The sequence below is a fragment of the Quercus suber genome, unplaced genomic scaffold (assembly GCF_002906115.3).
Source record: "Quercus suber isolate HL8 unplaced genomic scaffold, Cork oak 2.0 scaffold_512, whole genome shotgun sequence".
NCBI classification, from domain to species: Eukaryota; Viridiplantae; Streptophyta; class Magnoliopsida; order Fagales; family Fagaceae; genus Quercus; species Quercus suber.
The window spans coordinates 470,031-495,951 of record NW_027069961.1 but is presented as its reverse complement, the minus strand read 5'-3'; the positions used below and the strand labels follow the sequence as shown (position 1 = coordinate 495,951).

General features: G+C 37.0%; 2 protein-coding genes across 2 annotated transcripts in view; one reads left to right on the top strand and one right to left on the bottom strand.

The window, feature by feature from the left end:
- LOC111989430 (putative multidrug resistance protein) overlaps nt 1-637 on the bottom strand; it is a 10,625-nt gene extending 9,988 nt beyond the window's left edge. Inside the window, 1 exon segment of the mRNA XM_065763532.1 lies at nt 461-637. Within this exon segment, the coding sequence (XP_065619604.1) occupies nt 461-637 (177 nt within the window).
- An 18,770-nt stretch (nt 638-19,407) lies between these two features.
- LOC111994236 (ABC transporter I family member 17) lies at nt 19,408-24,227 on the top strand (the record flags this gene model as incomplete). The annotated part of the gene is given in 4 exon segments (XM_065763531.1): nt 19,408-19,567; nt 19,570-19,638; nt 22,074-22,261; nt 23,699-24,227. Coding segments are annotated over 4 exon segments (672 nt in total), but the record flags the coding sequence as incomplete, so codon positions are not given.
- Between the last annotated feature and the right edge of the window lie 1,694 nt (nt 24,228-25,921).

Sequence of the window (25,921 nt, the reverse complement as noted above, 5' to 3'; positions counted from 1 at the left end):
AACAACATAGCTCCATAAACAATTCTAATATTGTGGGTGTGTTTAAATAAATTATAAATAAATAAATACTACTAACTAGTAGAAGAACTGAAAGTTTAGAACAACAAGAACCTAAAAAACACAAATATGAGTGGCAAAGAAAGTATCTCTTGCGTCCGTCCTATACAACATCTCTCTCACAAACATGAAGGTCTCACATTTCTGTGAGAGAGATATTGTATAAGACAGGCTCATATGAAAATTTTTCTTAGTGGATAAGAGAATCTCTTTCAATCTCTTTCACAAAAATTTCACTTATTAACTTTTTATCATTTTGCCTTTATCAAAAAAAAAAAAAAATCATTCAAACTTTTAATTTTTAGTTACAACCCTTCAAAACTATTGCACTGGTGACTGGAATGTGATTCACGTTATTATAGACAATAAGGTATATGAGAGAATTGATCAACGTTACGCCTACCTTATTTACAACATCGTTTGTCAAAGCTTTGCCACTTCCATATTCATTGATCACATCGAGTAGAATGAACATCATCAGAGGGTTCTGCAACCCATCTCCAATGCTACCCAAAGTCCCAAACAACATGAACATGTCCACCCGATCTGCATATCTGAAAATGCTATCTTTGGCCCCCATTTCCAATGCTCCTTCTAGCCTAAGTGGCCGACTTTTTTGCTATTATTTTCACCCTTATATTCAAATGTATCCAATATTTATATATGCATAGTTAACTCCTCTTAGAATATCGGCAGCCTATTATACTGTAATCTGCAATATTGTCTTTTTCATTATAGCTATGGTCAATGCTAATTTGAATGCATCAATGGGTTTTTTAAAATATAGCCGGTATTGGTCGATTATCTTGGTTTATAGGCCAACATTTTTGTTTGTTTCCATAGTTCCAATCAGAAATTTTACAAGGTATATTAATTTGTGATCTAACTTTACTGTTTATTTGTTTGCATGTAGTTACTTACACTCCATAAGAATTATTTGCTGTGATTGTCGTTGAATATTTCTTTAACCAATTGAATCTAGTTGATGACGACAACTTAAAAATAAATTTGATGATTTTTAGGAATGTAGTAGGTAGTTTTTTATGACTTTGCATTGTTATGTAGGGACAAACAATGTCACATTCTTGCTATTCGGCAATGGCCATATTTGGTTCCCCTGTTATGGTTGGTTTTGTTTTCGATGTAGTATGTGATCGATTACATATTGCACCCCTCCCAAAGCAAAAAGACACAAAGATTGTAAATTCTCAAATTTACTCGTACCTTTTCCTTGACAAATGCCTTGCTAAATTGACATAGTTTCCATGCACAAAATGCTTAGGGGTTTAAAGGAAAAAGTGTTTAAGCTACGAGGTTATATAAGACTTATAAATATATATAATGAAATTTACTTGCAACATGTGTACATTTAACGAGGCTAAATGACCCAAATTAGATAGATGGATCGAATCTCATAAACAAACTCCCAAAGGGATTAAGTACCGCATCAAGCCATTAGGTTGATTAGATCTAGTATCATTTTCCTTTGGTTAAAACATAGCATTGGTCACTAAAATTTGAGTCATATTCTATTTTAGTCTCTAAAGTTTTATTTTAGTTTTTTAAAACTCTAATCCTCAAAAAAATGTAAACACATCAAGTTAGTCTTTCCGTAACTTTGTTAAAATGGAAACTCAAGTGGCTTTGTTGAAATTTACTAAATTATAAAAAAATAAAAATAAAATAAAAAAATTATCACGGCCATGCTACCAAATTACTAATTTGATACATTTATAATTTTTAAAGAACTAAAATAGAAAGCTTCAAACTTTGGAAACTAATTAAATTTTGATTGAAAATTTAAAAGCTAACCCCTTTTTTTTCTATTTTTGTTTTTCATTTTATTGTTTTATTTATTTTTTCTTTTTTTAACAACATTAGTAATTTAGTATTCAATAAGTCTAGAGTCATAACATATTTTATAGTATATCTCACAAAAATCACAAGTACAATCATAATATATTNTTTGGCCAAACAAACTTGGCACTTGCTCCATGACAAGTCGTCTTTATTCTACCGTGTGTTTAAGGCAAAATTCTTCCCTAATACATCGGTTATGGAGGCCAAAATTCCAGCCAACTCCTCGTATGCTTGGAAGAGTATTATGAAGGGTAGGAATGTGATTAAACGAGGCACAAAATGGAGGATTGGGTCAGGCAGGTATGTTCCTATTTGGGGTGAGAACTGGCTACCCAGCTCATGTCACCCCAAGGTCTTATCACCACGAGCTGAAGGGAGGGGAGTGAGGTTGGTGGCTGATTTAGTCGACCCAGACATTAAGGAGTGGAAGGTGAATGTCATTGTTAATTTGTTCCATGACTTTGAAGCAACCCTTATAAAAATATGCCTCTCTGTCGATCCATACAGGATGATGTCCTAATTTGACCTTTTAACCCGATGGAGTCTATTCTGTCAAATCTAGATACAGGTATCTTCATGAGCAACAGCAACATGGCCTGCCTGGGCCTTCAGACATTTCGGTGCTCACGCCTCTTTGGAAGAAAATTTGGGGACTTCAGGTTCCAAATAAAGTCAAGCACCTAGCTTGGAAGGCTTGTAAGGATTCATTGCCAACCAAGACTAATCTGATCCGCAGAAAGGTCATTACTGAGGGCTGCTGTGATGTTTGTAAATTGCATCAGGAGGATGTGGTTCATGCCTTGTTCCTCTGCCCAGCTTTGCAACCCGTTTGGAGGTCTCGAGCTCATTGGAATCATAGCACGCTTCAAGTGTGCTCCTCTTTCACTGATATTTTTGAGCTTATTTTTGCAGGTAATAGGGAGCCCGATCTTTTTGCTGTTGTGCTATGGACACTACGGAATAGGAGGAATAATTTACGCCTGGGCAAGCCTGCACTCTCACTCGGTCAGGTGGTTGAATTTGCTCAAGATCGACTCCTAGAGAGAGCTTCTTGCAGCGTTGGCTTTCACCAAACCCGACCCCATCAGGTAGCAGCTTGGCAAGCACCGGTTCAAGATACTTATAAAGTCAACTTCGATGGTGCGATTTTTGTTGAAGAAGGACTTGCTAGCTTGGGAGTTGTGATCCGCAACAACCATGGACTGATCATGGCTTCTCTAACTCAGCAAATACCTCTACCCGGTTCAGTTATAGAGGTGGAAGTCTTGGCGGCACGGAAAGCATTGGAGCTTACACTTGAACTTGGCTTCGACAACATCACTCTTGAAGGAGACTCTGAAGTTTTGATCAAATCTTTAGCGAAGGGTGGCAATTCTTTGGCTCACTATGGTCATTTACTTGTAGACATTCGTATGCTCATGGCTCGGTTTTCATCGCTTAGTTTATCTCATGTTAGGAGACATTGTAATAGTTTGGCACATGCCTTAGCTCGACGAGCATCCTCTACCCCTGATTTGTCAATCTGGATGGAAGAAATACCACCAGACCTTAACTCTGTATACATGGCTGATTTGAGTGGCCTAAGCTAATAATATTTTACTGTCTTAATTCTCAAAAAAAAAAAAAAAAAAAAACAAAAATATATAAAGGGTAAATTACATAAATGGTTACTATAAATTATACTATGTGTCAATTTGGTTCCTAACTTTTAGTTGTATCAATTTGATCTTTAACCTTTAATTGTCGTGTCATTTTGGTTTCTACCGTTATTCCTTAAATAGAAAAATTTGACATATCAAACGGGAAAAAATAAAAATTGATTTACTTGCTACATTAACTGCCAATTGTGCAGCCATGTCATCATATTAAAAAAAAAAATCAAATTTTAGTTCTCATGTGAGTTAAAATTTGGAGAAAAAACTAAGGCCAAAATGCAAAACTGACTCTCTAAATTTCACCTGTTGTCATTTAGTTATCTAAGTTTCAATGTTGTCATTTCAATCCTCTAAATTTCAAATAGAGTCAATTCAGTCTTCTGTTAACTGCTACCATCTACTGACACTAATGCTAAATGTGGGAGTAAGGGCCCAAATTCATATATTGGGCCTTGGGCCATATCTGAGGATAATGATATGTCCGAGGAGTAGTAAATGATTGGGAGAGGCCCCGAAGCTTAGAATTGCATGAGTAAAGAATGGAGGAATATAGTCCGAGGAGGAGCTCCTTCTCGGGTACGATAAATATTGATCAAGTCTTTATTTGGGGAATTTGGGTGACCTTCCAGGAAGTTTCAATGATAAGGATGAGATCCAAGTACGTACAAAGGCGATAGAAACTCATAAATATTTAAAGGAAAAGCCGCTACCACCGCATTAAATGTACTGCAGCAACTTTTCTAGTTGTATTTATGTGGAGAAGACCCTTGAATAGTGTAGTTTTAGTTATCACAACTCAAAGAAAACCAAAAAGGATATCTGATGGGACATTCACTCAAGTGAAGGACTAGATGATTAACAAGTGTAGGTTCAAGATGATTTGAAAGGAACTATATAAGGTAAAAGATGTCCCATGAGAGGCGGATAAAAAATAAAAAATAAATAAAAAAAATAAAAAAGAAAAAAAGAGAAAAGAACTATTGTAGCTCTAAAACTGTACTAACATTTAGTTCTATCGGTTTAAATTCATAACCTATCTTCTCGGACAAACATTTCATTCAGTTTTACGTGTCTTTCTTGCTTGTTCATCTTTTAAATCCCTATTAGCCGTTGTCAAATCCACAATAGGCCTAGCTCTTTCACCCACTCTTTACAAATTTATTGAACTGGGCTCATTAGGCCTATATCCCATATTTTTAGGACTTAGCCTACAAATTGTGACCCTACAATTGGCGCCGTCTGTGGGAAGAGCTTGTGTTATAGTGAAGGCAATGGTCAAATATGGCAGAACCAAGTCCACAACAAGCAAAATCAAGGGAATCCCAACACAGTGATCCTTTTCTCAACCTTGAATGGAGAGTTGACCGTGAAGGAAGTGTACACACCACACACACTGACAGGAGTTAACCTCAAGTTGGAAACCATATCTCCCATGCGAAGAGCAACAGGGGAATGCAGCTGGAGATTGACCAATTGAAGAGGGAATTACGCCATGCAAAAAGGAGGCGAGCTTCCCCTGACAGTGACATTTCTTCTGATGATGGAAGAGACGTTAGTTACAGGCAGAGGTCTCGAACTCTGCCCAGTGAATCCTTCTCCTACGAAGAGGAACACTATAACAAGCGGTAGTTTAGAAGCCCACCACATAGGGGCGTAGGAAACGATGCTATGAGTAGAGCCTTAAACCAAATCTTTAAGTCGCCATTTATGCGTAAGATTGAGGGGGAAAGACTCCCTCGGTGTTTTCATTAGCCAACGTACACTATTTACAATGGACGAACAGATCATGTCGAGCATGTGAGCCATTTCAACCAGAGAATGACTGTCCATTCTAAGGACAAGGCCTTGATGTGCTAAGTCTTTCCATCCAGTCTCGAACCCATTGTGATAAGATGGTTTGACGGCCTAAAAGTGGAGTCTATAAACTCCATTAATGAGCTCACTCAAACATTTGGCTCCCGATTCATGACCTATAGGAGAGTTCTTGGGCCGTTGGCTTCCCTCCTATCTTTGAGCATGCAAGAGGGGGAGAATCTTAAAACATACTCAGATAGATATTGGGAGATGTTCAATGATATTAAAGGTGACTTTAACGACGTGGCCATCAGTGCTTTTAAGCTCGGCCTTCCAGCAAAGCATAGTTTAAGGAAATCTTTGACTGGTAAGCCCATTACTAATGTGCGTCAGCTCATGGATCGGATTGATAAGTATTAAAGGGTAGAAGAAGACCAGTAGCAAGGAAAAGGGAAGGATAAGTCTATCCCTCAAGAGAGGAGGGATTTCAAGTCGGACCGATACAACAACCAGCCACGTTGAGACTTTTCAGGAAAATCTGGCTCTGCCAATGTTCAAATGGTCAATGCAGTATTCCGAGAATCGGTGCAGCAGATTCTGAAGAAGATTAAGCATGAACCATACTTCAGATGGCCGAACAAAATGACAGGAAACCCTAAAAGGCGCAATCAAAACCTTTACTACCAGTACCACCAGGATTAAGGACATACCACAAAAGATTGTAGAAATCTATGGGATCATTTGGACCAACTCGTCCGAGAGGGAAAGTTAAAGCATCTCTTCCATCATTCCAATAGCCAGAATGGTCAAACTAATTCAGGACCCAAGAGAGATGACTCTACAAAGCCTTCCTTAGGAATGATCAATGTCATCTTCGTTGCTCCAGGAAGAACTGGCTCCTATTCCTCTAGAGTCATGTCTGTTGCTAGGCTACATGCCGAGGACCCCAATTCAGAGCCCAAAAAGGCTAGGATAGATATGCAGCCAATCCTGGGTTTCTTGGATCAGGATAAGGTTGGAACCATGCAACCCCACGACGATACTCTAGTGGTTACGCTGAGAATTGGGGGCTATCACCGAGATCATGTACCCGGACTTATATAAAGGGCTGAACTTAAGATCTGAGGATTTAATGTCCTACAATTCCTCATTGATAAGCTTCGATGGAAAAATTGTTGTTTCGAGGGGTCAAATCAGATTACCGATACAGACCGTCTCAGAAACAGTAGAAGTAGACTTCATAGTGGTAGATGTTTATTCCCCCTACACGGCCATAATGGGCAGACCTTGGCTACATGCGCTAGGGGCTGTCTCTTCTACCCTGCATCAAAAGGTGAAATTCCTATCAGGGGACTAGATTGAAGAGATCGTTGGGAGCTAGTCTATGGCTAAACAATGCATGGTTACTGCCATTCAACACCAGCCTAACGACAAGTCCTCAGTCCATGCTGAGGAAACCTCATAATAGTTAAGGGTTCTTATGCTGCTTGCTAAATGGTCAGCTGAGGAGATGGTTATTGACAACGACCCTAAGAAGTTCAAATTAGGTCTCAATTTCTTATCGAAGAGAAGGAAGAACTATTGGAATTTCTAAAAAGAAACGTGGATGTGTTTGCCTGGAATGCTTATGAGGCCCCCAAGGGTGGATTCAAATTTCATCTGTCACCATCTAAATGTCAACCCATCTGTTACCCCCAAGAAATAATCACCTCGATGCCCATCCAAGGAGCATGTAGATGCAATACGAGATGAAGTAACGAAGCTTAAGCGTGCAGGGGCTATCAAGGAAATTTTCTATCTTGAATGGCTGGCCAATACCATGGTAGTAAAAAAGAAGAGTGAAAAGTGGCGAGTGTGTGTAGACTTCACTGACTTGAATAAAACATGTCTGAAAGATCCTTTCCCTATGCCCTGGATAGATCAGCTAGTAAATGCAACCGTGGTCACCTTCGGATGAGCTTCTTAGATGCCTTCCAAGGCTATCATCAGATACCATTAGCCATGGACGATCAAGAAAAGACAGCTTTCGTCACCCCTATTAGGAATTATCACTACAAAGTAATGCCTTTTAGTCTAAAAAATGCAAGATCTATGTACCAAAGGATGATGACCAAAATGTTTGAATCACAGTTGGAAAAGAGTATTGAAGTTTACATAGATGACATAGTAGTAAAGAGTAAGGTTGAGTCCGAGCATGTAAGAGATCTCAGAAATGTTTTTGATATCCTTAGAAAACATAAGTTATGCCTTAATGCTGCCAAATGCTCATTTGGTGTTGGATCAGGCAAATTTCTAGGCTACATGGTGACTCATCGAGGAATTGAAGTTAATCCTGATCAAATCAAGGCAATTAACAACTTGCAACCACCTCGGAATCCCAAGGAAGTCCAAAAGCTTACTAGAATGGCCGCTACTTTAAATTAGTTTATTTCCCGATCGACTGATAGATGCTGGCCTTTTTTCCTTTTAATGAATAAGTGGAAGGGATTCAAGTGGACAGATGAGTGCGCTTTAGCTTTTAAGCAACTTAAGGAATATTTATCTCAGCCGCCTATTATGTCCAGCCTAGAGGTAAATGAGGTCTTGTTCGCTTACATTGCTGTGGCTCCTTATGCAGTAAGTCTCGTGCTAATTAGAGTTGACAGTGGCATACAATGGCCAATTTATTATGTAAGCAAATCCCTACAAGAGGCTAAGGTTCATTTTTTACTACTAGAAAAGGCTATCTTAGCAGTGGTGCATGCTACGCAAAAGCTTCCCCATTATTTCCAGGCATACACAATTATTGCCATAACCCAACTTCCACTCAGATCCATACTACGGAGTGCTGATTACACAGGAATGATTGCTAAGTGGGGCACCATCCTAGGGGCTTTTGACATCAAGTATATGCCTCGCACTTCTATCAAAGGCCAGGTTCTTGCGGATCTAGTAGCTAAATTTGTTAAACCTTTATTAGAAGAAATAGAAGAAACACAGCACATAGATGAAAATTCAGTTGGCACCATATCTCTACAAGCACCTTGGTGTTGGAAAGTATATGTTGACGAAGTAGCAAACCAAAAGGAATCTGGAGTGGGGCTAGTTATGATCTCACCTAAGAAGCTCACCATTGAAAAATCATTAAGATTGCACTTCTCGGCCACTAATAATGAGGCTAAGTACGAAGCCTTGTTGGAAGGAATGTCCATGGTTTATAAAATGGGAGGAAAGACAGTAGTGATGTTCTTTGACTCAAGATTGGTCATCAGTCAGGTGAATGGCGAACTAGAGGTGAGAGATGAAAGAATGCAAGGGTATCTAAGTCAAGCTAGGCATCTACAGTCAAGATTTGAATCGTTCAGCTTATTGCACATCCCTAGAAGCGGGAACACACATGCTAATTCCTTAGCCACTCTTGCAACCTCCTTGGCTCAGAGTTTACCTCAGGTTATTCTTATAGAAGATTTGTGCAGACCCAAGGAAGAAAAGGAGGAGGTAGTCCAAGTTCATCAAGTTAGAGTAAGCCTTAGCTAGATGGATACCATAGTACTATTCTTGAAAGAGGTTATCCTACCAGAGGATAAGTCCGAAGCTGATAAGATATGCAGAAAAGCGCCTCATTTCTGGTTATTCGAGGACCAAAAGTTGTACAAGCGATCTTTCTCAGGGCCTTATCTACTTTGCATCCATCCTAAGGCATTAGAGTTGCTTCTTAAAGAGTTACATGAAGGGATCTGTGGAAGCCATACATGAGGCAGATCTTTATCCCATAGAGTCATCACTCAGGGCTATTGGTGGCCAAATATGCAAAAAGAAGCACATGAATACGTGAAAAGGTGAGATTTGTGCCAAACATACACCAATCCGGAGGAATTCTTAACCCCCTGTCCAGTCCTTGGCCATTTGCTCAATGAGGCTTGGACATTGTTGGCCCTTTCCCTAAAGTAGTAGGGAACAAAAGATATTTGCTAATCGGTATAGACTATTTCACCAAATGGGTTGAAGCTGAGCCCTTGGTGAATATCTGAGACAGGATGCCAAGAAGTTTGTGTGGAAAAACATTGTCACGCGGTTCGGGGTCCTTTGTACCCTCATCTCAGACAACGGCCTTCAATTTGACAATAAATCTTTTAGAAGATATTGTTGTAAACTAGGAATTACAAACCGGTATTCCACCCCAGCTTATCCTAAGGGAAATGGACAAGCTGAAGCAGTAAACAAAACCATAGTGAACGGACTCAAGAAAAGACTAGATGATACAAAAGGAAAATGGGTAGAAGAGCTACCACACATCCCCTAAACATACAGAACTACACCTTGGAGGTCCACAGGAGAAACCTCTTTTCAATGACATATGGGGCAGAGGCTGTCATTCCTTTAGAAATTGGCTTCCCAACGCTAAGGACAATCTCATTCAATCCAAGTAATAACAACAAGTTGCTAGAAAAAGCCTAGACTTGATCGAGGAAGGAAGAGAAAGTGCAATGGTTCAATTAGCATACTACCAACATAAACTCAAATAAGGCTACGATGCCCGTGTAAAGCCGAGGCCATTAATGCCTGGCGACTTGGTACTAAGGAAGGTTCTAGGCACTGTGAAAAATCCAGCATGTGGAAAACTAGGACCCAATTGAGAAGGACCATACCGCATCACTTCAGTGGCTAGTATAGGAGCATACTTTCTAGAAGACTTAGACGAGCATGTAATACCACGTCCTTGGAATGTAAACAACCTGAAAATGTATTACTATTAATGAAAATTTCCTTTGTCAATATGTTCTTTTGTTAGTTGAATTATTGGCATTCTTTATAAGAGTTTAAACAAATCTTAAGTCATGTTAGGTCTCTCGGACTACATCCTTAGGTGAAATTAACACTCAATGGCATCTTTATAAGTGTTTAAACAGAACTTTAGTCATGCCTGAAGTCCTTAGACCAGATGCTTTGGGGAGATTAATACACTGGCATTCTTTATAAGAGTTTAAATAGATCCTAAGTCATGATAGGTCTCTCGAACCACATACTTGGGTGAAATTAACACTCAATGGCATCTTTATAAATGTTTAAACAGAACCTTAGTCATGCCTGACATCCTCGGACCAGATGATATGAGTAAGTTAACACTCAATAGCAACTTCTGTAAGTTTTAAATAACTCCTAAGTCTTGTTGGGTTCCTCGGACCACATATTTGGATGAAATTAAACATTCAATGACAACTCTACAAATGTTTAAGTTTATTATTGAAATCCTTGGCTACTTATTCACGTATTGATAAATGTGAAGGGCATTTCCTCTTTTCAGTCTCTACCATGTGCACTGCTTATTTTTATTATAATTAGCCTTCATTGACACTTAGTTAAATTACTTGTATTATTATTGCAGTAATATTGTGGGTTGGTTCTTATTAAAACTAAAGTGACAATGATTCAAAATTATTCACAACAGCAAAAAGTATAAAAGTATATGAAATAAAGACGCAAGAGATAGAAAAACAAGTACATTCATTAGTCAAAAAGAGAAAAAATACATTAAAAAAAAAAAAACTATTACAAAATGTACTAATAACTAAGTCTTGGTCTTGGGGGCTGGAGGATCAACGGCTTGGCTCGGCTGAGAAGAAGCAGCGTATTTGGCCTTAGGATCAACTTGTTTACCTTTCGCCTTGGCCTTGGAAGTAGCTTCTTTCTCCTGGGCTTTCTCCTTTTCCTAAGCAACCTCAGCTTCCCTACCCTAGTCCTCTACCTGGCTAGACCCCTTTAAAGCCTCAACAGGAGTAAGAGCAGTTTGGCTTGTAAGGGGCTGCTCTGATGCCTTTGGAAGATGTTGAGAAGGAGAAGGGTCAGAACTTGGGAGCTAGCGAATTTCTGGATGATAGTATATGCTCCCAGGTTGCCTCAAAACAGAGTCTGCTGGGACTCCTGCAACATCAAGGGCCTTGCCCTAGGTTACACCGCAGTAATCTCAACAAACCCCTGCAAGTTCCTCGACTAGCCTTATCTGCGTTTCTTCCACGCCGAGCAGATAAGACGCTGACTTCTCCACCTCCGCCGCTTCTTTAGCTAACTAAGCTGCCTCCTTGGCCTTCTAAAGCTCAACTCGAAGATCTTTTACCAGTTGCCTTTTTGTGGCCAAGTTAATCTTGGTCACATGTAGCTTCTGGCGCTAATCTTTGGCCCGCCTCTGTCCAATCTTAAGGCCTACATCATCACTATCCCTGGCCTTGATTACCTCCTTCAACTGTTCGGACAGTGTAGCTTGATCTTGCCTTAAATTGCCCAACACTCTCTTAATCTCAAACTGAGATTGGGCCTCTGCCCAAGCCTCGTTGCAGGCATCCTTGACCAATTCCTCGGCCACAAAAACTTTTTGGGTAATCTGAGTAACAATAGCACAAGAATTCTATATAAGACAAAGAAAAAGAATGAATAAAAATAAATAAACATTCAATTGGAAAGGTAGACCAAACCACTTATCATGGCAAGATCCCTCTTAAGGGATAAAAATAGCTCAGGCTACTTGAAATGCCTGTAAGCATCCATATCTCTTGGCAGAAGAAGTGGCTACTCCAAGGCTTCAGCAAGGTGGCCAGATACCCCCCTTCGTAGCTTCGGACCGTGGCATCCCAAGGGATGGGAGCACCATCAACCTCTAGCCTAGGGACCAAGTGCGTGGTGGTCGGCACATATCAGCCTCAAGAGATTTGTCTTGGCTTTCAACGGAAGGGGATCTCTTGCCCCGGATGTCCTTGGCCATCTTTTGTTGTTTTTTGCCCTTTTGAGGGCCCACTTGACTTCCTCTAAAGCCTCATTAGGCCTTTTCTTTTTCATTTCGGGAAATGGCTTCAATCTGAGATCTTTAGGAACTTGAGGAGGAGGAGGAGGAAGGTTAGCTGGGACTTGGGACTTACTGGCCTCCTTTGAAGTGGACACTTGGTTTCTTGCGGCCATAAGCTCCTTCAAAGTTTTGCTCCCTTTGTTCAGAGCTATTCCATCTTCTTCTTCTTCCTCCGAGGTGTCGTCTGGAAGAGCAGTTATTAAAATTGGTGCGTAAATGCTTGATTGCCTGTCGGGCTCTTCCTCAGCGTCCGAAAGGGGAATCACTTACCCGAGGCACCTCCTCTTCAAAATGGAATTTGTCAATTTGATCCTCTAGTGAGGAATTAGATGAAGCAACCCCTTCTCCTGCTGCTGCTACTTCAAAGGGAACCTGTTGAATTGGTGGGACGATCAGAGGACCACCTTGTGGAAAGGGGTGTGGTACTAGAGGAAGATCATGCGGAGGTAAGAAATTGGGTCGAGACACGTCAATTCGGGCTATACGATGGTCACCCGATCTTATAGCGTTGCCAACCTCTTGGAATATCTCCTAGATAGGCTGGAAATCCAAAATCAGGTGGACGGCCCGAAGCTTCCCGTCTTCATTTATGAAGATTTCGGATCTCAGCAAATAGTTAAGCGCTGCAACGTTAGTCAAGCTGAGCTGAGGAGTTACGTGCCTTCTATCTGTTAACATCAAAGAATAACAAAACATAGTCAAAAAGTTAAGATCCATTGTTACAAAAAAAGAAGCAAAACAAGGCCGAGGACAAAAAGCTTAAATCTATTGTTAGGAGACCTAAATCTAGGATGTCTCACCTAGCTCTCCCTCTTAGGTTGGGCAATGAAGACCATCATGCCACACCCCCAAAGCAATCAGGTGTCTTTCATCCCCTTGTTAGATTTGGGGAGACACGAGATGAGCCTGACAATATCGGATAGGGATTTGAGGTAAAATCCAGCCTCCTTTTGTTTGTGACACTTGTACCCATGCACCACGTCGTGCGAGGTGAGCCTCAAGCCCAAATGCTCATTCAGAGCATCAATACTCCCTAAGATCCTAAAAAGGTTAGGTGCACACTGGTGAGGGCATATCCTATGGTTAAGGAGATAATCCCTTGTAATACTACCCATGGGGAGAGTCATTCCCCCTTCTATGAAAGCTATCATAGTGATTATGACTTCTCCCACTTCTCGGTTGGTTGATATTTCTTCTGGGGAATAGTACCACAGGGCTACTTCCTGCAGTATGTGAAATGCTTTCTTAAATATCTCTATCTTGGCAGGGCTATCCACTAAATGCCTAAATTTTCCCATTTCAGACAAGTTAAAAGGGAAAATGCCGACAATAACAACTGAGGAAATAAGAATTTAAGGGCGGAAGAGGTTAGCCGAGGAGAAAAAGAAAAGTTCAGAGAAATCGAAACTTACGTGAACTAAGGTGAAGGATGATCCTTGAAACTTTTAGAAGAACTCTCAAATATTTCTAAGGAAACAAGAATGGTAAGCTTTACGATTTAACAGGTCTTGTGAATTCGAATGCTTGTGAATTTGAATGCTTGAAATCACTGAAGAACTTGAGAGTTTGTAAAGTAAAGGAAAAATGACTTCCTTCAAGGCTTTATATAGAGAGCAGGGAATGAATGGGAGTTATCATGCCCAAACCCTGAGGAAAAATATCAGTTGTTGGATTAATGCTTCACTATTGGATGCAAGAGACATAACGCTGCCTGGAGCAATTAATGGTGCTTCACAGATTTCAAAATGTCAATAGCAATGATGAAGTGCACAAAACTATACTCCCACACGTATAAAACTCAAAGATTTTGATATTCCTAGCTCTTAATTTTGAGGCAAATCAAAACCCCACTTTTTCTCCTCGGATGTGAAGGAAAAACCGGAATTTTGAGGGGCTATTATGGGAGTAAGGGCTCAAATTCGTTTATTGGGCCTTAGGCCTTATCTAAGGATAGGGATATGTCCGAGGAGAAGTAAATAATTGGGAGAGGCCCCGAAGTTTACAATTGCATGAGGAAAGAATTGAGGAATATAGTCTGAGGAGGAACTCCTTCTCGAATACGATAAATATTGATCAAGTTTATATTTGGGTGATTTGGGTGACCTTCTAGGAAGTTTCAACGATAATGATGAGATCCAGGCACGTACAAAGGCGATAGGAACTCATAAATATCTAAAAGAAAAGCTGCTACCACCGCATTAAATGTACTACAGCAATTTTTCTAATTGTATTTATGTGGAGAAGACCCTTGAACAGTGTAGTCTCAGTTATCATAACTCACCGAAAGTCAAAAAGGATGTCTGATGGGACATACACTCAAGTGAAGGACTAGATGATTAACAAGTGTAGGATCAAGATGGTTTAAAAGGAACTACATAAGGTGAAAGATGTCTCATAAGAGGGGGATCAAAAAAAAAAAAAAAAAAAGAGAGAAAAGGAGAAGAGAACTACTGTAGCTCTAAAACTGTACTAACATTCAGTTCTATCGGTTTAAATTCATAATCTATTTCCTCGGACAATCATTTCATTCAGTTTTACGTGTCTTTCTTGCTTGTTCATTTTTTAAATCCCTATTAGCCATTGTCAAATCCACAATAGGCCCAGCTCTTTCACCCACTTTCTACAAATTTATTATACTGGGCTCATTGGGCCTATATCCCATATTTTTAGGACTTAGGCTACAAATTGTGACCCTACACTAAACATGTGAAAACTAAGCTAAACAGAACTTAAACATGTGATTAAAATTAATCAAAACAGACAAAATAAAGAAAAATCCTAAATCTGGGTTTCTAGGCACAAGCATGCATACGCATACATTAAGTATGCGTACGCATGCCCCGAGTATGCCCACGCATGCATGAAGCATGCACATGCATACTTGCCCAAAAGCACAATTCTAAAGCAAGCAGAAAAACAACAAAACAAAGCCTAGCATACTTCTAATACAAAAACTATAAAACCTAAACTAAAACAAAGGTATCAAGGAAAAACAAATTGAAAATAAACAAAACAAAGTATATTCCTAAATATGCATTGGATCTAACAACAATCAAGAACAACACTTAACACATCAAAACATGTTCATCAATATATCTAATCATTCAACTCTTCATTAAAATAGAATAAAAATATTGGATTAAACATATAGATCAAAGCAAACCCTAAACATGTTAAAGATCCAAAACTAATCAAGAACACAACACATGAATCATAAATTAAGGGAGAGTCATGGAAAAGACTCATCTAGCTTGTGGATCACAAGTTGGTAGAGATTTAATCGACCCCTTAATGCCTACATAACAAAATCAAATGATAACTAAGGAAAACAAAGATATCAATAATTCATAGGTAATCACAACTCAAAATCAAAATATAACTCTTGAAAATATTCTTTGAAAAATGTTTTGAAAGAGATTAGAAAGCAGTTGCTGCCCTAATCAACTAGAGAGAGGTTTTGGATGTTGAAAAACGTGCATAGTGTGGTGGTGTACAGTAGATTCAAAAAAAGAAATTTTTTGAAGAGTTTTAGTGAAAAAGACTCTCTCTATCTCTCTCTAGCTAGCATTCGAGTTGGAGGTATAAGGTTGTATCTATATCCTTAAACTAGGGGTTTTTGAGCCATTTAGAGGGTTTTGAAAGTTACTAAGGGTTTAGATGTCAGCCCCCATCAAAGATTGAGGTTTTGGGGGCCTAAAATTGAAATTTTAGGCAGTTGGAAACAAGCCTGCATACGTAGGTTCGAGGCATGTGTAGGCATGCTTAACCCATGCGTACACATGCTTCCTAAAAACCCTAAATTTGACTGTGTAGTTGGCCAAACTTCAAATGGTTATAATTCACTCAATATAAATCCAAATCATGCCAACTTTGTGTTCAAAGTAAAGCTTAAGATGTCTACTTTTCAATGAAACAAATTGCATCCAAATATTATTTGTGGATCAAAAGTTATGGTCAAAACATTAAGTAAATGTCATTTTTTAGCATCGTTTTCAAAGCAATTCGACCAATTTTAAGTTATGATTACTTCCAAACTATTAAAAAAATTTCAATTACCCTTTGTAGACATATCAAGCTCATCATTGGGACTGTGGACTAAAGTTTATTAACCAAATACAATATAAGGTGTCTACAGTTTTCTACCTTTCTAGTGTTAAACGATCCACCCACCACTCGTGGGAGGCTTAATTCACCGCTTTTTTCCAATTGATAGCTAGTTGACTTCTCCTCCACCTGATTTGATCGGGTTGGATGCGAGTTAATCGCAAACCTGACCCAAACCAACCTATAAACACCTATAAATATATCAAACCACACAATTTCAAAAGAATAATATTGTACGTCAACAAGTTATTTTGGAAAAAAAAATTACAACATTTAAGAGAACCAACCTCAATAAAAATTTAAAGAAAAGTTATAACATCATTAATATATCAAATTATGTCTTCTATAAATGAAGAAAGCGTAATTACTCACATATGTGCACAAACATAAGGTCCAATTATAGGATTTCAAAATTGCATGTTTTTTCTACAATTTTTTGTTGAACAAACAATTTAGCTAGAATTTTTCATCTATGTAATTGAATAATTATATGTAGGGTTGTCCAACCCACCCAAGAAATTTGAGTCGACTGTCGCTCTACCAAACTATTTCGTGTGTTGGAGGCAAGTCACTTCCTCCAGAAACCAATTTCGACAGGTCGGTTTCAATTCTCCTCCCCAAAACCCTAAAAGCTTGAACCAACCGTCTTACTATACATTTTTTTGGCAAAAATTTCCAAATCCAGCAAGATTATAGCTAGATCTAGTGAGATTTTGACTGGGTCTAGCGAGATCTCATCAAATCAAGTGAGGTTTCCACCAAATCTAGCGAAATCTCATCGATTTCCTATCATTTTCCATCATTTTCTCTCTGTTTTTCAAATCTACAACTTTGACCAACCTGCCCGCCACCTGCTTAATCCAATCATCCTCTCGGTCGGCGGCGGATTGAGGGTTGCTTCACCCGATCAGGTTGGGTTGAATGCGGGTTGCACTCAAACCCATTCTGACCCAACCCATGAACAATCCTAATTATATGAAACCATAAAACTACATTGTAATATCAACTATCAAATGTAATCTCTTACTGGAGCACTGGATAATTTCTTATTATGAATGAGGCCTTTTAGGAAGTTTATCACTTACCATTAGTAAATATGCAGTCCTTGCAATGTGATCAATTGATCCAATAATAAAATTAATTAGTTTTAAAAAGGCACATCATCACCAACCCAACAGTACAAGGTGTTAACACTAAGCCAAAAAAGCCAAATCTCCATCACCTACGAAATCTATCTACCATTAGCATCCACTACTCCACCATCATATTCATTACTAGATTTGACAATATCGTGACAACCACCACCACAAGGTCCATAACTACATGACCACATCTCCTTATCTTCTTCACCCTGTCTCCTACTACAACTTTTGTGCGAAGTTTAAGGTGCTCCTAAAGTAAGACATCATTTGCAGTGGACAAAGGAGGTGAGAGTTTCTGGTTGTGGAGGAGAAGAAGAGGAATAGTTGAATAGGATTGGGTAAAAAAAATTAAAAAAAAAAAAAGGTGTTGGGGGGGGGGGGGGGGGGGGGGGTTTTTTTTTTGGTAAACATGTAATTATTGACTTGTATCTTGGGGAGTAATAGCCCTTACAATTTGTTAATGTACAATCCCAACAATGTAGTCCAACTATTCTAATAAAACTAAGCCAAGCCACACCAATAACCAATTAATAAAACCATCCAAGTTTCACATAAACAAACTAGCAAAACTTTTTTAAATTTCTTTTTTGAGGTTCACACCTCCTTCAACAATTCCATTAGGTAAGAGCATCGAGAATGAAAAGCCCTGAATTTGGGTTGAGCCTAGGATTCTTTCTTATGGTGATGGCACTAACCATTAAAAAAGAAAGAAGAGAGAGAAAGAGAGAATGAATGTTAATTTTTGCTCAGTAGGTTTTTTAATTGAGGTGTATAGATTTTCTTGTTATGTGTGATCTAATACTTTCAATAAAAAAACTAGATTACACTAAATTGTATATTACAAAATTTTCAATAAATGATACAAAAATGTTTCATTATTGTGTTAATAAAAGTAGCATACTAAATATCTTGATCATTGGATGACTGCCACGTATATTTGTTGCTGCTAAAACAAATAAATGGCATATCTGTGTATATATATGGCTTAGGTTAATAAAAATAACTCTAAATAATGTTACATTACTCAATATTTTTTAATTTGATACAATTTTTTACAAATCTACCATTAGATTACATTATTTTCATATATTCTCTATACTTGCAAAATATCAAGGTGATCAAATATCAATAGTCATATCATCAATCAAAATTTTAAATTTAAGTTTTTGTAGTTTAAAATAATGTATAAAAGATGAGTTTATAGATTAAATGGTAAATAACATCCAATTGACATGATTGTTAAGAATATATATAACATATAATTCAACGGAGGTATTTTCAAAATATGAATTCTATAACAAATTATTTGATGGTATAACATTACTTAAAGTTACATCAAATATAACTTGAAATCAACCCGATATATATATATATATATATATTTGGTCTCCGTCAAACAGAAACAAAACAATCCAAACAACCATCCATTTATGATTAAACAAATTAAAAAAAAAAAAAAAAAAACAATTTTTCCTGGGCCGTGCATTTGTATGTACTTTAACATTGGAAAATGTCGTATACTTCTAACTTTTTATACAACTGGGAAAGGTCCAACCTAGGAATCTAACAGCTGAGCCAAGACTTGGGTTCTAACTAAGAGGTCCATGTATATTAACTACGGAAGGCTTTTTCTTCTTACACTAATATCCATAAATATAAATATAGTCTCTGACAACAAATTATAAAAAAAATAAAATAAAATTTATACGGTGCATATAAAAAATACTCTATACCCGATTTCCGGCCATGTCTGTGGCTCTTACGACTCCTTCAATAAGTACAAAATATACAAAATTCTATAAAACCCATTTGACAATTTTTGGTTAGCTATCCTCTCATATCATTTTCTATGTATTACACAGGTACAGAGCTCACGAGCACCTGCTGGTGGTGGATGTAGAGGATCCAAGCCCAGATCAAGAAGAAACACAGCGGCCATTAACGAAGTTTGGGATACGGATCTGAGGAAGGAATCTGATGCGGGGATCCTATATTGAACGGGATAAGCGTGGAGATACCGAAGGGTGTGATTGTTGGGATCATAGGGCCGAGTGGGAGTGGGAAATCGACGATGTTGAGAGCTCTGAATAGGCTGTGGGAGCCACCTTTGGGGACTGTGTTTTTGGACGGTCGGGAATCTGTGATCTTGATGTGCTCACTCTGAGGAGGAAGGTTGGGATGCTCTTCCAGCTTCCTGCTCTCTTTGAAGGTATGCTGTTGCTATCTTTTTGCTATTTTGGCTCAATTATGTTTTTTGGTCCCTAAGCTTGTTCTTTTTTTCATGCTAAACTTTGTAAATGTAAAGAGCTTTTCTAGTAGTTTTACTTTAGAGACAAAAATTAGGTAGAAGAAGAGACTTTCTTTTTTAGGTAGAGGAAAACTATTTATAAATTTTTAAGAATGAACAGTGAAATATTTGTGAAAGGAAAAACTGTAGTAACAACAGTATTTTTTTTTAATTGAAAATAAATTTTGATAAATTCATTCTTAGATTATATTTTTTTTTTATTTTTTATATTTATAAAATTTTTAATAAAATTAAAGATGAATAGTTATATTATCAATATATTGTTTAAATTAAAAAATTTTGTAATTAAAAAATATGCATAAAATGTAAACATATAGATCATATAGCAAATAATATTTGATTAACAGAAAATTTAGCATTCGTATCAAGAGTATAAAAAAAATACAATTTAGTAGTTAAATTTTTAAAATTTTTAGTAATGTTTATTTGTATTGAGTAAGGTTATAACTTTAAACTATAACAAATTTTATATCTAAATTTTTTCTTTTGTGAAAAATGAACTTTTTAATAATTTAGAAATAACAAAAAAAAAATACTTTTTAAAATTTAGGAATAAAAAATTGCTTTTATTAAAATTTAGGATGGAAATAATATTTTAGCCTTTATTTTTTTTTTTTTTTTTTAGCTGAATTACTATGATACTTTCATTTTTATGGTTTTTTTCTTAGGCCAAAATACTTTTTTTGTTCCTATATTTTTGTTTTATTTTTAATTTGATACTCAAGTTTTTATAATTTAATTTTAATTTTTATATTTTTAAACTTATTGTCATTTTAGTCCTTGTCATTATCTCACTTATAGAAAACGCAATTTTAAGATAGAAGTGTAGCCCATTAATCATATGAGCCTTCTTTTCTTTTCTTTTCTTTTCTTTTTTTTCTTTTTTTAGTGCAATGACATTAGAAATAAAAATGACAGAAAGTTTAAGAATAGAAAGAATAAAATAAAGTTATAAAAACTTAAGGACTAAATAAAAAACATGATCAAAATATAAGGACATACAAGGTAATTTTGTCCTTTTTTTTTATCTTAAAAAGCATTAGGATGGATAAGCGGTGTAGATTTTTTCTTTTTTTTCTTTTTTTTGGTTTTGTGGGGTTTAGAATAAGTCCACGGACGCTTTCTTTTGCGTCTTGCTCTACCAGGCTGTAAGCGATGAAATTAAAGTGATGTTTGTTGTCTCTCCTTTACTCTTTGTTCTCTCCAAAGTTAGGCTAAATTTATAAAATACACCCTATAAATTTTTTTAAAAATTCAATTTAGTCCCCTTAACTTCACTTTCATTTATTCAGCCCACATCCCTCTTAATTTTCAAGTATTTTCAATTTGGGCCTCCCATCCACTTCTATTAGATGGGTTGTGTCCCAAAACAATGTTATTTTGGGTTCGTTTAGGGGTCTTTAACAAAATTTTTATTTTATGGAGACTAACAAAAAGGAATTGAATAAACTTGAAAGTTATAGGATTAAATTGAATGAAAGTAGAGTTAGATAATTGAATTGAATTTTATGCAAAATTAGAAATGCAATTTGTAATTTAGACAAAAAATTATGTATATAGCATTTTTATTTTTTTTGACAGCCACGACTCTAATGATTGCTCTATACTATATTAATTAGTTGATTCTCAAAAAAATATATATATATATATATATTAATTAGTTTTTTTATTTTTATTTTTTTTAAGTCTGGATTTGAATTGATTTTTTTTTTTTTTTTTTTAGTTTGGAGTCACCCAGGCTGTTTAATCAATTAAAAAATAAAAAATAAAAACAAAATCTTTATCAGTGGAACTTATCTTACCAGCTTTGTAGCATTAATGAAAGTAGCAAAATTCTATTTGTAACAATTACTAGCAATAATGAAAGTAGCAAAATTCTTTGTTGATCAAACTGTATCTTATGCAGTCAAAATACTGAACAAAAATTTCTAGTGGGGTGACCCACATTGATGCTACTTGCTCCCATGATGCTAAGGATTGCAAAAGTCTAATGATTCTGATTTAAAAATAATAATAATAAATTAATTATCAAAGTGCGAATCAGTCTGAGTTGAATCCAGGCTTATCTCATTTTATGGAACAGAACTGGGTTAAGTTTTGTTAAAGCCAATTAGCTGCAATTTTGCTTATTGTTAGTTTTTGTTTTTAGTGCTTGTAATTCATTCTGTTTTCAATTACAAGATTTAGGTGACACCTACTTTAACCCATGGTAGAACCATTGCATTATTGTTCAATTTCTTGTTTTTCTTCTTCTTCTTCTTATGAAGAGTATGTTACCATTTACATATCAATATATGCACGGCCTTACCAGGGATAATTGGATATCATCTTCTTAGGCACAGTAGCAGACAACATACGATATGGACCGCAATTGAGAGGGCAGAAGCTAAGTGATGAGGAGGTTTACAGCTTGCTCAAACTTGCAGACCTTGATTCCTCTTTTTACAGTAACACTGGTGGTGAACTATCTGTTGGTCAAGCTCAAAGGGTTGCTCTTGCTAGGACCTTAGCTAATAAACCAGAGGTAACCCTTTACACATGATCTTGGACTATTTGCAATCAGCATTGTTAAATATTACTAGCGTGATGTCTTATCATTATGTGGTAGTCTAATGGCACTTTGAAATGTACAAAACACTAGCCCAATAATTGGTACTGCGATTTCATGAAGGAAAATAACAATTTTAAATGAAAATATAAAATCTTTTAAAAAAAATTTATATAATTGTGATTTTGAAACAAGGGAAATAGTGTGTTTTCCAATTAGAGGAATTTTATCAATCTCCACATAGTAGCTGGAAAGCACGGACGCGGCGCCAGAGGCGCCGCACCCGCGTCAGACGCGGCCCGACGCGGCGACGCGCCTCGGACGCCGCTGACCGCGCGTCCGTGCCGCGTCGGGCCGCGTCCTGCCACGTGGCGAAGCCGACTCGCGCCGACGCGGCTCAACTCGTGCCGACTCGGGCCGATTTGGCCGTTTCGGCCGAAACCGCCGATATGACCGGTTCAGGCCGAAACTCATCTCTCTTCTCTGTGCTCTCCCTCTCTGCGAGTCTGCGGTAGTGCGGTGTGCTCGGACTGGCTTAAGAAAACAAAAGAAAGGTTAAAAGAAAAAAAAGTATGAACTGGGAAGGGGACAGAGAGGAGAGGCGGAGACGGTTGGGGAAGAAAGAGTGAAAGACTAACGGGAAGAAAAGAAAAAATATGCAAAAGGAAAAGGCTGAGTCTGACTTGGTGTGGAGATCTTTTTTAAAATGTGTGGTGTAGATTAAGTTTTGGAAATTGGAAAATAGAAGCCTTGGGAAAATAAAATAAAAAATAAATAAAAGGTGAGGTTGATATTCTGATGAGACCAAAAGTCTTGGGGAAATAAAATAAAAAATAAATAAAAGGTAAAGTTGATATTTTGATGAGATTAGATGTGTTGTTGACTTGTTGTGGCAGGTGAATAGAGAGAATAAAAGAAAAAAGATTAATCTTGTGGGTTTTATTTAATTTGGGATCATCATATTATAGTTATTATTTATTATTATTTTTAAATTTGGGATATGTGTATATAATATAAAAAAGTATGCTTAGCAATATATTAAAAATATAAATAAAAATATTTTTAATAATTTTTTAATCGCCGAGTTCCGCCGCACCCGAACCCACATTTTTTAAAAATTGCCGAGTCCCGCACCGGCACCCGAATCCCAAAACGCACCCGTGCTTCCTAGCATAGTAGATTGGAGGAATTTCCCTTTAAACCAATTTGAAAGTGAACTTTTTCTTTTTTAAAATTGTCAAAAGAACTGTGTTTTTGTGCTGCAATTTTTTTATAACAGCAGCACTTTTCATAGATTTTACCAAGCATTCGCATTTCTTCAAAATGCAACTTTTATTGTCGCTGGTATGTTTTCAGACATCTGACTCAAACGGACATATGGTGCTAGATTTGATCATGTGCTCTGTCTCGCAGGTTCTGCTGCTTGATGAGCCAACAAGTGCCTTGGATCCAATATCAACGGAAAACATAGAGGATGTCCTAGTGAACCTAAAGAAGAAACAGGGAATGACTATTATAATGGTCTCTCACAGCATCAAACAAATCCAGAGGATTGCTGATATTGTCTGTCTCCTTGTAAAAGGTGAAATTGTTGAAGAGTTAAGACCTGATAAACTCTCAGAAGCCAAGCATCCTATGGCACTAAGGTTTCTTCAACTCAGCTCATAAATGCTTTTTTATTGTGTGTTTGTGTGTGGGGTGCTCTTTAGTGATAACTAGAGGAAATGCCACCAATACCAAAAATCAATTGGTGTCTTGGCTTAATAATTGCCTTTTATCATTATAGAGTGGGTATTATAAGTTGAAATTCTATGAAGTGGATGTCATAGCTTAATGATAAAAATCGTTGTTGTATATTTTTCTCTCTCCATGTTGGTGTACTCTATATTCCTATGAAGTCTGGACCATTATCAAGATAATATTATGGGTGCTTATCTCCAAACTCTTATAAGTGAGTTACTGTCTTGGCAATACCATAGACAGGGTCTTTTTCTCAATCATAACACCTCAACAATAAAAACATATCATCCTGGTATCTTTTAAGTTTTAAGTAATGACATTGTGGGATTGGGAATTTGAGGAACCGTAAAGGCTAATTTACTCTCAGGCTTAGTTGCTCTTTAAAGAATCAAAATTTATAGACCTCAAGAGCATTTCCCCATTGACAATCTCAGAAAAGACTGAAAATCTTTTTTTTTTTTTTTAAAAAGATAGAAAAAAATAAACAAGCTTTTTTTTTTTTTTTTTGAAACCAAATTGTGTTCCACTTAATACTCTTAGATTGCACAAAGCGTTCCACTATTCTATTTAGGGATACCCATGCGTTTGGGTTATAAGACTAACGCTAACCTCTCTGTCCTCAGTCAACCTCACATTTTTGGAGGCTGAAATACACAAGTATAGTGAATCTGGACTCTGGAGCCCCAAAAAATAACTCAAACGGACCTAAATTTTAAGTTTGAATGCAGAATTAAGTTGGGTAATTAAAATAGAGATGAATGGTGGATCGGAGCCTGTAAAAATGATGTCATTCACATAGAGCAATTAAACAGTAAGTGAAGGACCATCACTAATTATGAACATTTTGGAATCAGCATGAGAGGGTTAAAAAGTTGAAATCCAAGAGTCTATAAATGAGAAGCAAAACAATCAAACCAAGCTTGTGGAGCTTGTTAGTTTGATTTGTGTAACCTGCAAACATGATCAAGAAAATGCAGTGCCAACAAAACCATGAGGGTGAAGCTTGTACATCTCCTCTTTGAGGAATCCATTAATAACGTCCAGAGAGAGAACAATGCAAACTGTAGCAGTATTATAAATTGAAAGTTTCCATAAAGCCTTTTTGCTGATGATATCCCTTAGCGAGAGCTTGGAATTATGCGGGCAATGGAAACATCAGGGGGACGCTTAATTTTATAATCCCAGCGGCAACAAACTACATTCCTGTTAGAGGGTGGAGGGACCCAAGTCCACATGCCCTGATTTTGCAAGGCAGAAAATTCTTCAAGCGTGGGCCATGGCAGCATGCCAAACATCCAGCTTGGAAGCAACACTAAAAGAAGTAAGTTCAACGGTGGTCAGTGGAGGAGCAGGATGTTAAAAGCAATGCTGAGTCCAATGCGTGTCTTATACAGCAACAAGCTTCCAAGCAGGATGATAGCATACAATTTGTTCGCGCAAAATAATCTGCAAGTGCACAGAATCGTAACAAGTAGTAAAGTGTTTTTAGAAAACGAATGTCGAACCCACAGGGATTAACTATGTTATTGAGTACCGAAATTCACTAAATTAATTACTATTTGGAAAAATCGAAAATAAATGGATTGTTCTACTATCTGAATTATATTAAACTATTTAATAAAAATAAATCTATGAATAAAAAATTAACAAAGCGTAAAATCTAAAAGTGTAAAAAATATGATAAGAATGGATCTAGAGCAGTTGATTTCACCTAACAAATCCCACACAATTTATTCTTCCTAATTATTAAATTCTAATAATCTCCCGTTGATGATTAAAAATTCCTTAAGTATTCAATATCTTCTCTCGAATAATATTAAAAATATCTTCAACTAACAATTCCATATCTCTATGTGAATTTAATTAATTGGAGACTCATTACGTACTTTGAATTTT